We start from the raw sequence: 13,275 nt of genomic DNA, 5'->3' as shown, positions 1-13,275 counted from the left end.
AAAAGATCACAAATAGGTGGGAACAGAGTGAAAAGGGCAAGGCATTTGTCACCCTCTCCTGCAGGACCATTGGAAGAAAGAACAATATCATTAATCTCCTGACATTTCAATATTGTATTAACCTTTCTTGAGGAATTCGCTGGGCTCATTAGTCTTTTTTGAGAGGGAGAAAAATAATAATCGATCGAACAAGCTCTGGACACGATCTATAAATACACTGCAGTCAAATAACATACAACCTCAAGCCAGTCATAGGATGCTGCCCTGTCTTCAGAAATCCTTTAATGCACTTTAAATTCTTTTGATAAAATGCAAACATCACAGTAAATAGATAAAAGGAGGTAAAGCAGGTTAGCCGTTGCTCTCAAGTAGGTCACCGCCATAAAAGAGAAAAATGGTGAGGCTGTAAAACAACATTTTAAGATGGCAACACAAGAGCATAAGCTATCTTATATGAGGAGAAAAAAAAAGCCCCAAGGCCACACAAGGCGTGATGAACCCATGTCTTATCTCCTGCACTCATTCAGTCAGCAGTCTGTCAGCTATGGAAAGGCAGAAAGAACGAAAGAGAGTGAAGGAGGACGGATCCAAAGGGTTAGACTCCGCCAACACCATCCTCCCTTTCACAGCCTGCTCACCCATGTCCTCACCTTCCATCTTTCATTGCCTGAGGAACAGCAGCCATTCAAATCACCAGCACTCCCCATGTCATTTGACTAAGAAAACAACCTAATTTATCCCCATTATGTGCCCTCGCTGAACATGAAGCACCGCCAGGCCTTTTGTCCATCATCATTTACATTTAGCCTCTATGATTGGTCGTGTCAGTGTTTTGTTGAGCATGTGTGGCGATGCTGTTATGAAAATATGTCGCTTTGAATGGTGTGGTTGTGTGTTTGCATTACGCATTCCTAACCCAGGGGAGGAGTCAGCTGGGTTAAAAGGTTTTCTCAATACTGTTATTATGGATATACTCAACACCTTGACAATAAGACAAGAGCCTTGTAATGTGTGCCTTTGAATTGACATGGAAATGAGTGGGTGGCGGAGCTCCACACCAACCCTATATGTTTGTGAAGCAGGCTTTAATTACTGCTTTTTTTTTGTAATTTAGCAGAAATCAATTAGATTCGTAATGGGAGACATATTGTATGGGCAGGAACTTGATTAAGAACCCACAGGAGTGAGACAGAAGGACATAAACACTTGTGAAAAACTTTGAAGAAAGACAAGGGAGATTTAATGCAGCTAATATAGGGCAAAATATGTAGATTACCAATCTACATATCACTTTAAATCATTACATCCCCTGTTGTAAGCAAAGATAAGAAAAAGAAAGAGTAGGAGTAGGACAAAAGAAACATTTTAACAGCATTCTGAAAAAGTCCCTCGTTAATTTATTTATATTTACTAAAAAATATAGAAGATGCTTATTAGAGCCCTTATCTGGCGTTTTTATAGTTTTCCCATTTCCAAGTCCACTACTCGTACCTTTGAATCTGCTAAATTCATCCACCCAATCAAAGGCTAATAATTATCATAAGCACTGATTATCATGAAGACCATTACTCATTGGTGTTATTAAATGTAAGATCAGCTCAGATGCAAAGAGGACGGAGGAGAAAACGCTGAGGGAGTGAAGATTTCCGGGTATGGCAGGAGGAGGCCATATTCCTCTGGGTTAATTGTGCGGACCCCATCGGCACTAAATAAGGATGGTTAGAATGACTGGCTAAGTGACAAATGGATGTACAAATCACCAAGATTACTTCCCAGTTATTAAAAAAACTTGGATTTGGCTGACTTCCATGAATTCCCTCCCTCATTATGCCTGGTGGTCTCTTCACTGATGGCTATCTTTCACAATAACTCATCTCTGTTCAATTTTCACAAGTCGAAACAAGCCTAAGTGTTTAACATTGATTAAAAACAACTTTTTGTAATGATGTGAAATTGTGATGCGACGGTTGGTGAGATCATTAAACATAAATGAGTTTTGATTGACTGTCTGAAGAGGTGGCGTCTGACCTGCAGCTGTAGTGTAATGGCTGTGGAGAGGTGCTGTAAGCTGTCTAAACACTGTGCACCTGTGATGACGGGCTCCTCGCCGGCATTCACGCCGAGGATAGCGACAGTAAGCCGAGTTGTCAGACAGTGCACAGCTGTTCACTTAATTACCTCCTAGTTTGGGAAGGAGGTTAATGAAGCAGTTTGGCGATCAGAAATGAGAGACAGCCTGAATGTGCACAAAAGAAATTTGTTTCTGGCTGCTGGGAAAGAGTTGAAAGCCAACGCAGTTTAAATTATTGATTGCAAAAAGTGAACCACTAAACACACAAAGGAAGAGGAAGCGAGGAGAGGAGGAGAGATTAGTGTACTACACAAAAATGTAGATGTTTAGCATATTCCTATATTACAGTAAATATAGTGATGCAGCCTCATACTGGATGGTAAATTTGAAGTAATTAGCAACAATCTCTTACTTTAACTTGTGTTTTTTTTATTTTGAGAAGACATTGAACCTGATATCTGCAGATGCAAATCAGGTTCCTGTGAAACAAGACACAACAAACACACAATGTAGCATGACACAACGTAACCTGACACAACGTGATGTAATGTGATGCAACATGACGGAATATAACTAGCGTAATGTAACATTATTGTGGGGCATTAACAACAGTCAACATTATTTAAATAATGTTGACTGTTGTTAATACCCCATAGGCCTTTGTTAGTAAACTATCTGTTCTCAAATGGAACATATTGCAGTTCAGTATAATTTGGATGATTTACCATCTGAAATTCTTGTTTTCAGTCAAAGGTACAACCAACAGAAGTCTTCTGCCAATTCACCAGAAAAACTTTAAGGCAGCAGAATTTTTAAGCTGTAATCTAGCTAGCTAAGTAAGTAAGCTAACAGCAAATATGTGGCTGTGTACAAAACAGCACACTCTCCTACTATTCATACTCAATGTGATGTCACATTGAGTATGTATAGTATGATCCAAAATCATAGTGTTCCATTTTTGTGTGTAGCGCTGTACCATTTTCAATAGGCAGCATCCTAGGCTCGTAAACTGAATTCCCTTATGTGTGTAGCTGGGGAGTCACGGCCGACTACGCAGAAATAATAGGTGAGTACTCACAGAAGCAGAGTTCAAGTAATGCACCTTGAAGCTGGTGGGATACCCTGTCAGGCTGCTAGCGGGTTGACAACAAGCTGCTGGCAGGCCGATGATAAGCGGGTGGCCGGGGCGGCGACAATCTCCGTTCTCACTCAGTGGTCTCAGAGTACAGCTAGCCGCTGCGCTCACTCTCATAAAAAGTCTCACAAAGTAAAGGTCTAAACAGTCACAGTTACACACCTCAGAGCTGAAGACAAAGCGAGCACATTAATGGCTGCGGCGGACCGTTGGAGGAGGTAACATTTTCTTCTTCCCTCGTTGTGTCAGAGCTCAGCTAGCCGCTGCAGCTCACGCTTAGCCTACATCAACCAAGCCCACCACCAAAATCCTAATTTCACGTCCACACGAGGTGAATTACACTGAAAACTATTCACTGACCTGGCTGGACAACACTCCTTTCTGCGTCTTTTTGTAATGCTTCACGTTGCTGCTGCTACTGCTCTTGGACTTCTGTTTTCTTTATTTTTTTAGGAAACAATAAATAACGTCAAAACGTGTTTACTCAATAAAAATGTATATGAACTTCTTAACTGACAAGAAAACCTGTATTTAAGAACATTAAGAGTAATTTTAATTACCCAGGGCTACAGAATTTTTAAGTATGAAACGGCAGCATACCAGTCAACTAAACCGCCCCACAATGCAATGCGGCTCTCAAATTGTCCAATTATATTACGGATTCACCCATTTTTCATTCCCCTTCCCCTGTTTGCAGATCTTGGTCATGTCACTACAACTCTGAGCCTCCCCCAGCACACAGGTAGTGTAACTGTGGAGACCATCCTCCCTCATCCTGCATATTCATGCCATTATGGGCTGAATTACCCTGGCAGACAGAGTATCCCCTTAATGTCCTTAATCACCTGCATCTCATTGTGGGGCCTGGCCACACCTCCACTCATTAAAATGATGGATGGAGGCATAAGGGGATGCTCTCCCCTGTTCCAAATTTGTTCTTGTTTAAAAAGGTGCTTATTAGGGAACACCTGGGGGAAAGAAGGGGGGAGGGGAACTCCAACAGGAGGAAAAGAAGAGGGGAAGGAAGGGGGCAGGAATTCAGGCACCACAGTTGTCATTGCTTCACCATTATAATAGCCTAATTGAATAAAACTGGTGAGTTTCAAATTAGTTTTTCTACGTAAATATCAGTACAAAAACAATCCCTTCCAAAAGATAGCAAGTAGGCTCTGCATATTTGAGGTAAAGCAGTGAAAAAAGCAGTTTGTTGTTTTATTAGATTAATTTGTAAAAAAAATAAATAAATAAAATAAAAGTGATAAAATCACAAAACAAATGCTTGTAAATGGACAAATATTTTTTCTGCATTAATTAAGGCTTGCCTTTGTTGAGTCTCTCATTTCTCTGAGGGCTTTCAGCAGAAGGCTAAAACAGGACTCCAATTTCACTTCTTTTTCATTCAGAGGTAATTAATAAGAGGAGGAACCGGCTCTCTTCTTCACTGATGTTTGAATAAGCCAGAATGACATCGGCTGACATTAAGAGTCCCATAGGCCTATGTATGGCCTCTGTTAGAACAAGCAATCTGCAGGTTAGATGTAATAAACCGGAACAAATGTAGTTCGGCCTCTAATTAGGACAAGGCGGCTTCTATAGAGTCACTCTGTGTCCTCCTCCCATTTTATGGAGGTTTTGTTTTGCCGCGTCAGCAGCTATCCCACCGGCTACTGAATGATGAGCAGTGAGATGACTTCTGTATTGGCTCTCTTATGTAACCTCATTGAAGCCTCCTTACGCCTAATTGGCAGCAATCTAGGCCTGTCAAATTGAATATAATCCCTTCAGCGTTGGTTTTAGCTTCCCCTCTATGGCTCCAAATGCCTTCACTGAATGACATGGGGAGCTGATATTATGAGTAATGGAGAACACTAATGGAATTGGCATTAGGTAATACATTTGAACAGCTACTGTACAGAAGAGAAATAGCTGTTTAACCTCTGAGCTGAGGATATCGATAGTTTCCTCCTTCACTGTGTTGTTGAACTTCTTTGTGTCCTTTCAGTTGAGGCCGCTCTGGATGATTTCCAATTAGAATGCATCAGATGCAATGACATTGAGTTTTATTATGTTGCTGTTCAATTATAGCCTTAATAAACGTGTCAGTAAAATACATTTATTACTTTTATGAATTGTTGTTCATATTTCCACCCATGTCAGTACCCTGTGTACACACTGTTAAGGATTATACCCTCAATCATTTGTCTTCATGTTTATGACTGAAAGGAGTACAATCTTTTTTTTAAGTACTGCCTAAAGGTTGATCTTATATGGTTAGGAAACTTGATAAAAGACTAAAATCTACTGCAAACTGCTTGTAGTTCAGTTCATTCACGTTCAGCCAAACCTCTTGGAACAATGCACATGCACAGAATCATGAATCTGCTGTTTAATAAGCATATTGGGTACATCATCCTTTTAAAGATGATGACTCTTTGTAATGAAGATATCAGTGGTGTAGGTACATAAGATGATCTCACGATAGGGACTTATCAGTCGTCACATCTGTTGAAATGTTTACCCACAGCTGCTTTTACACTTCACACTTTAGCCTTGCTGCTGAAAACTATCAGTGAAACTGTGCTACTCATTTCTCATCTTTTCATTGAAAAGTCTAAAAGCCTTACAGAGCAGTCACAGGTATTCATACGCAAGGACGTTTCCAGTGGAAACAGGCTCCTGCATGTGGAGTTTCCCAATGAAAACCATGCATATAGAGCTTAACAAGGATAAAATGATGTGTGCAGAGATTTAAGTCCTCTTAAAGACCCTTGAGTAGCAGTCATTGCTAGAGCATGATGTTCCCCAACAAATGCTCCAATAACTAAGTTTTAGTGAAACTTTACATCTCTGACCCATTTTCAGATTCCCTCAAACAAAGAAAACACATCTTACTATGGTATAAAGCAGCGGTTCCTAACCTTTTCTTCTGTTGGAGCCCAAGAAAGCTGACCCCCCCCCCACACACATAAAAAAAGTGACACATTGCTTTGAAAAATGTGCATTAACATCAAATGTTTTCATTGTCAAAATAGCAACAGACATATCCAAGACACACCCTTCTTCTCTCCAAATCACCTCTGAATAAACAATCCACTTTTTATGTTTTTAGTGCATATGTGTAAATCTAATTTTGACAACCACAGACAAAAGCTTGCACCCCCCTCCACCTCTCACTTTTCTGAGAGATGGTCTCTTTTTTCCCGTCAATAACTGTTGTATGATCACATTTTATTTTAAAGCAGAAAAATCATACTTTTTTATTTTTAAATTCATATATAGATTTCTGTGAGTTTGAAGTATATATTTCTGTAAGTGGCTGAAAAGAGATGTGTGCATCAGGCAGGATTTTTCACCAACAGAGAGAAGATAGATCCATGTTCCACCATCTCTGGAGAGTGTGTTTATGGAACACAGACAGATCTTGAACGGAGTAAATTTTCTTGTCAATTTTTCCCTTTAAAATACTGTCATAGTGTCGGAATAATAAGACTGCCTGTAGCTTTTGAAAACTGGATGCAGTGTTTACTTTTGTGGATTTGAAGAATCTGTCACATTCTATGCTCACATTGAATTGTTGTATTTAGGTGATAAGACTCAAGACACAGATACAGGATGTTACTTTGAATGCGCCTTCTCCTTTCTTTATATCTTCAGGAAGCTCAAAGTAGAACAGCTTAACCATTTTAGAGAAAACAAATGACCAGAAGAACAGATGTAGTTCGAACTTTTTTATTCATCTCTTTTTTTTTTGTTCTTTTTACTTTTTTGCTTTACGAAACAAATGTTTGCAGATGTCTTATGAATAAACAACAGCACCCTTTTCTCCTTAAAAACAGGGATCCTCCACCCCTGCCCTGTCAAGAAAAGAGACTCTTCTTGTCCAATTACAACCTCTCCAGATTCCCAAAGTGACTCTTCGTTCCTGTCTCTGACATTCGTGTAAGTGCATTAGTAGACAATAAAACTGTTTTTTCCATTAATGTGCAATAGCTGAGTTTTATGGTCAATGCGAAAAAAAGATATTTACATTGCAGCTATGACTCACATTAACTGTCTTTTTCATCACTTGAGCTAGCGTCAGAACTGGAGAGGGAGACAATCACAACGCAAGGAGTCTCCTTTCAAGCACAGCCTTCGTAAACAGCAACCTTTACCTACATCATCATCATCATCATCATCATCATCATCATCATCATCGGGATTAACTAGACTCTTTTGTCATACCTGTTTTCCTCCAGTAAGACAAAAAGGTTAATAGATAGAATGGTTTAAAATAAAGTTTAGTGATTGTGCTTTTAAAACCAAAGTAAAACAAATAACAAACATTGACGACAACACAAAACATAACAGTGCATTACAAAAAAACAAAACCAAAGAAAAAAAAAAATCCCAAAGTGGCACTTTCTTGGGGCAGCTAAATAATATAGCATTTACAACATGGATGGAAATGATAAAATAATAATTATATTTACTGGCATAATAAAATTAGAATTTCGCAAAATAAAAACATGGAAGACAAATTTGAGGTACCACGATGGGTAAAACAAGAAGACATCATGTTTACACGTATATTTACAGACAGTCCGCCCCTCTCTCTGCTTGCAGCTATTTTTATTACAGTAACATGTGACTGTATGGGCTCACACAGTTCTGGTCGAAGGCAAGCCGAGTCATGTCAATGTCTGGAGTAGGATTGCACTCCATATTGCATTGGAATTAAACATAAATATACTACTGCGTATTTTGTTTTGAATGCACCATTCCTTTGTCTTCAGACACGCTTTCCTTTTTTTTTTTTTTTTAAATGGACATAGAAAATGATAAGTTAGAAAAAAAAACAATTGGTCTGTTTTCCAGATGTAAAGAAACACTACTGATGGCAGCAAAACATGATGGTGAAATACTGAGATATTTAAAATTGTAAGAGAAACAATGGTGCTCCACTCTTGGAAAAATCAGGACAGTTCTTTGTGTTTCTCCCCTGTTCTTCAGCTTTCTACCATCTGAAAAACAAACAAACATTTCTCTTAACTTCTGTCTTGCAAAAGTAGAGCAGACAAATTATGCCGTTACTCATTGGACTTCTAAAATTAATTTGTGTAGTTAGTTACCTCAAGCTCTTCATCTCCTGGTGCGAAGGCCCCCGTGGTGTTGTGGCCCATGTCTGCAGGGTTCCTGCGGCCTCCCTCTCCTCTCCGCCGGCCCCCTGAGCCCCTGGAGGACATGGAGCTGGAGGAGCTGGGGTCTCGAGGGCTGTTGACTGTGGGGAACTGTGGTCGGCTGTAGGGCAAAATATCCTCTGAACCTACAAAAGAACATTCAAAGGTCAAATTTTAACTTTTACATTCAAAACCAAAAAGAAAGATTCCCTCATGTTGTGTTCATTTTTACCTGCGTGTTGGCGTGCCTTGTTGGCCATGCTACCCTCATGTTTATTCCCTTTCCCCCCGTGAGCAGTCTTTTGTCTCTCCTGAGCGTCTTTGCGCTCAGATGAGCTGGTTCTGGTGTCTGAGCCGTCTCGGGGGCGATAGCTTCCCGTCGCCCCTCTCTTGTCTCGACCCTCACCGGTTTTGGGAGAAACTACTCCTCTCCCCTCCAGGGCAGCCTTTGAGGGGTGTGTGGGCGACTTTAGCACTGCTGGAGGAGGGATGGGGGGAGGAGGGAGATCTGAAAGATAAACACAGGAGGGGAGAACACATTAACCACCCACATCAATAACTTCAGTTCATGTAATTACACAAGTGTGGGGAAGGAGAATCTGTGTACTCTTGAAACTTTTATGTTTACAATCTGTCACTCAGCTGTCTCACACCTGCGAGGTGACGCACAAACACAGCTGCAGTGTGTGAACATACTCCGAGCGCTGCACACTCCACAGTAAACAGAAGAAATGACATTACAGAGGCGGAATAAGGCCAGAGGAGTTATGAGATCTGAGCGAGGAGGAAGAGGGGAGCGTGACGGTCAGCAGCTGGCTCTGTGACCTGCTCGACTTCCTCCTGTCGATGAATCAATGCTGCTCGTCCTTGAGCCATTATTCATACGAGACCGTCCGGCGGGCTGCCTAGCCTCTCTCACATCACATCTAAACAGAACACCGAGAGAAGAAGCTTGTCCGACCTCGATCGATGGCTTTTCATCTTCTAATCAGCTTCCGACCTGAAGGATGTCCAGGCACATAATCCAGTAGGATTAGAAAGTTAATAAACGTAGCAAGTGCCAACTCTTACACCTTTCTTAGACCCTGAAGGCTACCTTAGATGCTCGTAGACTTTGTGAAGCAGAATCAAAGCTTTTATTTCCTTTTTAACACACGAAAAGGCTAATGGGGCAGGTTGATGTCTTTGCTGCGTCTCATCGGCGGAATCAGGCAGCTTCAATACACTCCTCTGATTATCCTGCACCTCCATCCACTCGTCCTGAATACAAAAGGCGGGCGAGTCAATATCATACAGCGGAGAGACGTCTGCAGTTTTTTAATATCTCTCTTGCCTCCTGAGTCCTGCCTCGGTCTGAGTCCGATCAATGCCACAGTCGGTGAGATATAGCTCACAATACAGGAAGAGCAGAGTGCCGCTTAAGATTTATGAGGAAATATCAGCGAGGACGGAGCTCAGGACTGAAACGTGGCTCTGAGCTCGCCGAGGAGGGTGTAACGCAAGGCCTGGTGGTTAATTAGACGGACAGGGAGGAGGGGGATCAAAAGGGACAGGAGAGGGTTAACTTCAGAGAGGAAGACAAAGGCAGTAGAGTCAAAAGCAATATATATATATCGTGTGGGGGGGGAATATAACTAGGGTGTTTCCACATCCACTGTGCAAACGTGAGTAAAGACAGCAGGTCAAAGGGGGCTAAGGGATGGAGAAGGAAGGCTGCTTGGGTCTAAGGGGGGTTGTCTCAATTGCTGGTCCACATTGTTTCATGTTTTTCTGCCGTCTGATGGTATTCATGTGCATTTATATGTATTGATATAGAAGTCTCAGTCGGAAAAGCAGGAAAACATATGAGTCAGATGTTTTTCTCTTCTCTGTTCCGCTTTGAATTTCAAGACATCACCGTCCCTCACTTCTCACCTCAGCACCAGCCTTCAAGACCACAGACATGGTATGTAGGGTGGGGGTTGATGAGGAGACAGAGAGAGAGGGGGGGGGGGGGGGGGGGCAGACGAGGCAATAACCTCCAAATGAAAAACAATCCATTCAGATCAAATGCAATCAGCAGGAGGGCTGATGGACAGACAGAGGCGCAGAGCTGTCATCCGCCCCCTCGCTGCTCAAACAAAGACGGAGGAGAGAGGGAGAGGAGCGCTGGAGAAGAGGAGAGAGATGAGGAGAGGGATGGAGAGATCACTCCAGAGGGGAGGGGCAGTAGATGGGGAGGGAGCCAGGATATAAGGATGATGGCAGCAGGTGGGGGCTCGGGGTAGAGGGCTGGGATTTCAGCAGTGATATAGCTGGTCTGGCTCCCAGTGAGCTGGATATTAAATCTCCCTGCCAAGTGCTTCCAACACTCAAGGACACCTGACACTGAGAGGAGAGCCAGTGCTGGGACAGCACATACAGTACACAGCAGAGAGAGCGTAAGCACACACTCACATACTGATATATTTTTAAAAAGACCCTTCAAATGATCAAAGCACAGAGGAGCAGGCTGTGTGTGTTTTAAAAAATGAAGCAGTAAAAAGTCAATTGCCCTTTTACTTAACAAGGTTAAAGCTTCTCCTTCTGCTCCGGTGTTTAGCCCCTGTTTGCTTTATGTTCAGGCTCCGCAGAGTGAAAGGTGGCACTTCTGTATGAGCGTGTGCACCTGGATCAATTTCATTAGTGTTTGAGTGGAGAGATATCCCAGTGTCAGCAGAGCCAGGCTGGGCAAAGCACTTCTTTCCACCCGTCCCTCCTTTGGCCTCAAGACCACCACTCGCCTAATCTGTTCAGCAGTGTATGTATGCATGAGCATCGACACATGAGGAAAACTTTGGCTGTAGCAGACCCATACTCATTCATTTAGGGATACTACATCACAGTAAACTGCACTTTTCCTGCCACAGGGGAAATCCAGAGTGAGCCATTCATACAAAGTGACCATCTGTGCACTTGTTGGACGGAGCTTACCCACTTACTGTTGCTACATGTCTATCTCTTTATCAGTCTGTTGCCTCTATTTGCTTATTCCTACCAAAGAGTTTCTGAAATATATATATATTTTTTGGGGGGATAATTTTCAGTCTCCCCATAGCAGAAACAAGTCAACCTTTAAGTACTCTTCTCTATTCAACAGAAACCCATGTCTATCCCCATAGATTCAGTCCTTTTAGTTTTTAATATTTGGTTCAAAATCTGGAAGAAAAGGTACTAATAACTGTAATGCATATTGAGTTTACCTGTGTAAGAAATGTGCTGTACTGTAATTTTTAGAGGATATTTTTATTTAAAAAAAATAATATTTTGCCTCAGATGGATAAAGACAGCCGAATTTTGAAAGGCAAATCAGGTTGGACAGAACTGGGAAATCATGCAGCAGCGTGCTGGGGTTTTAATTGAACCCTTGTTGCTCCATTAAGGACTTATATTTAAATGATGTTCACTTTAGCAGGTAGGTTACAAGCCCCTCCTCTGAAATGAGATGTGTACCTTCATTATAGACTTCACGTCGTGGGTTCCCTGGGTGTCCTACAGGATGCTGTTTCTGCTTCTTCGGAGGCCTCCTGTGTACAGCTGCCATACTCATGTTACTGTCTGTGGACACCGGGCTACCAGGACGGTGGCCTGACTGGTTTATTTGGTATTTTCGTGCTGGGAAAAAAACATGGGGAACAGTTAGCTCTATATTTCCCCACATTTTTTGCGTTGACTTTTCTTCTAGATGTGGCTGATCATAAAAAACCTACCTGAAGCTCCTCCTACTTCGTGGCCCTGTGTGTTAGGATATTTGGCCACCCGGAGGCCAGAATATTCCGCTGCTGCTGCCACAGCCTGAGCAAAATCAGCATCAGTGAAGAAGGAGCCATCTGATGAGCTGACGGCGCTGGACCTCCCTGAAGAGACATTATCCTCTTCAGAAGCCGACCCCCACCCGTTGATCATGGAGCCGGTCACCGAGCTCTCCAGGTCGCCCATGCTGGACGCGGGCGTCTGTTCCAGCCCTCGTAGCAGCAACCTCCTCGGATGCATCTGGGGATGGTGGGGGTGTGTGTGGGGGTGTGTGTGGTGGTAGTGCATCTTGGCCACCTCTGCATCTGTCTCGTCACCCTCCTCCTCCTCCTCCTCCTCTTCTTCCAATATATCATCTTCCTCCTCCATGCCGTCAGTGTCCAAGGCCAACGGGCTGGTGATGTACCCATATGTGTGTGATGGGGAGAGGGGCCGCAGAGGGGGGCTCACAGCGTGGCGCCTGCAGGGAGGTAACACACAGAATCAGAATCCAAAGAAGTTTTAAAGATATGGAAACACAAATAGAAAGACAAATACACCAGACATTGATCATGGGACCATATAGTGGCTGTGCATGTATTAGCCATAAACTAAAAATGACTTGTGCTTTCAATTTCTGTTTATCAGTTAATGTGGAAGACGGAAGCACATGAAACTTCATGAAGCCGAGAGAGTACAGCTAGCTGTCACGGAATCAAAACTTAAACATAATAAAAACTAGAAAACATAACCCATGATGTAAATTGTTTCTTATTTTTAAAAAGTTTGGTTTGGTATGTTGAGCCTTACATTTGAAAACTGTTTGTTGTCACAGCTGGATGAAAACACAATGTTATCACTTTTTTTTTTTTTTAAATGAAAAGACTCAAATTAGACCATAATGTATTACTCATTTTTAAGAACAAATCTCTGCAGGTTGAATTGGAATTTGGACGTAAGAAATAAATCTGTAGGCTAGGATATGCTTTTGAATAAGATCCAATAGTACCGTACAATATACAGAATTGAGAGTTAATGGACTAAAACATGGAAAACACGAGTCAATTGGTCGTACTGGGAAGCTCATGTTATGAGTATCAGAGAACAGCTGTATTTCTTGATCACGTTTCTTTTACGACAAGCCATGGTCCCTCCCGTCC

The 13,275-nt window shown here is 42.1% G+C and overlaps 1 protein-coding gene across 6 annotated transcripts in view; it reads right to left on the bottom strand.

Annotated features, from left to right (window-relative positions):
* Positions 1-6,921: 6,921 nt before the first annotated feature.
* The window catches only part of robo1 (roundabout, axon guidance receptor, homolog 1 (Drosophila)), a 226,610-nt gene continuing 220,256 nt past the window's right edge, over positions 6,922-13,275 (bottom strand). For all 6 annotated transcript variants that reach the window (XM_061046938.1, XM_061046934.1, XM_061046936.1 and 3 more), the window contains 5 exons: positions 12,094-12,596; positions 11,837-11,998; positions 8,598-8,873; positions 8,318-8,511; positions 6,922-8,209 (listed from right to left, as the gene is read on the bottom strand). In XM_061046938.1, the coding sequence (XP_060902921.1) occupies positions 8,195-8,209; positions 8,318-8,511; positions 8,598-8,873; positions 11,837-11,998; positions 12,094-12,596 (1,150 nt within the window). In that variant the 3' untranslated portion in view covers positions 6,922-8,194. The remainder of the gene's footprint in view (positions 8,210-8,317; positions 8,512-8,597; positions 8,874-11,836; positions 11,999-12,093; positions 12,597-13,275) is intronic.

This window comes from Labrus mixtus, chromosome 9, assembly GCF_963584025.1.
Source record: "Labrus mixtus chromosome 9, fLabMix1.1, whole genome shotgun sequence".
In the NCBI taxonomy this organism is placed as follows: domain Eukaryota; kingdom Metazoa; phylum Chordata; class Actinopteri; order Labriformes; family Labridae; genus Labrus; species Labrus mixtus.
Note: the sequence above shows the minus strand (reverse complement) of the source record. Positions and strands in the feature narration are given on the sequence as shown.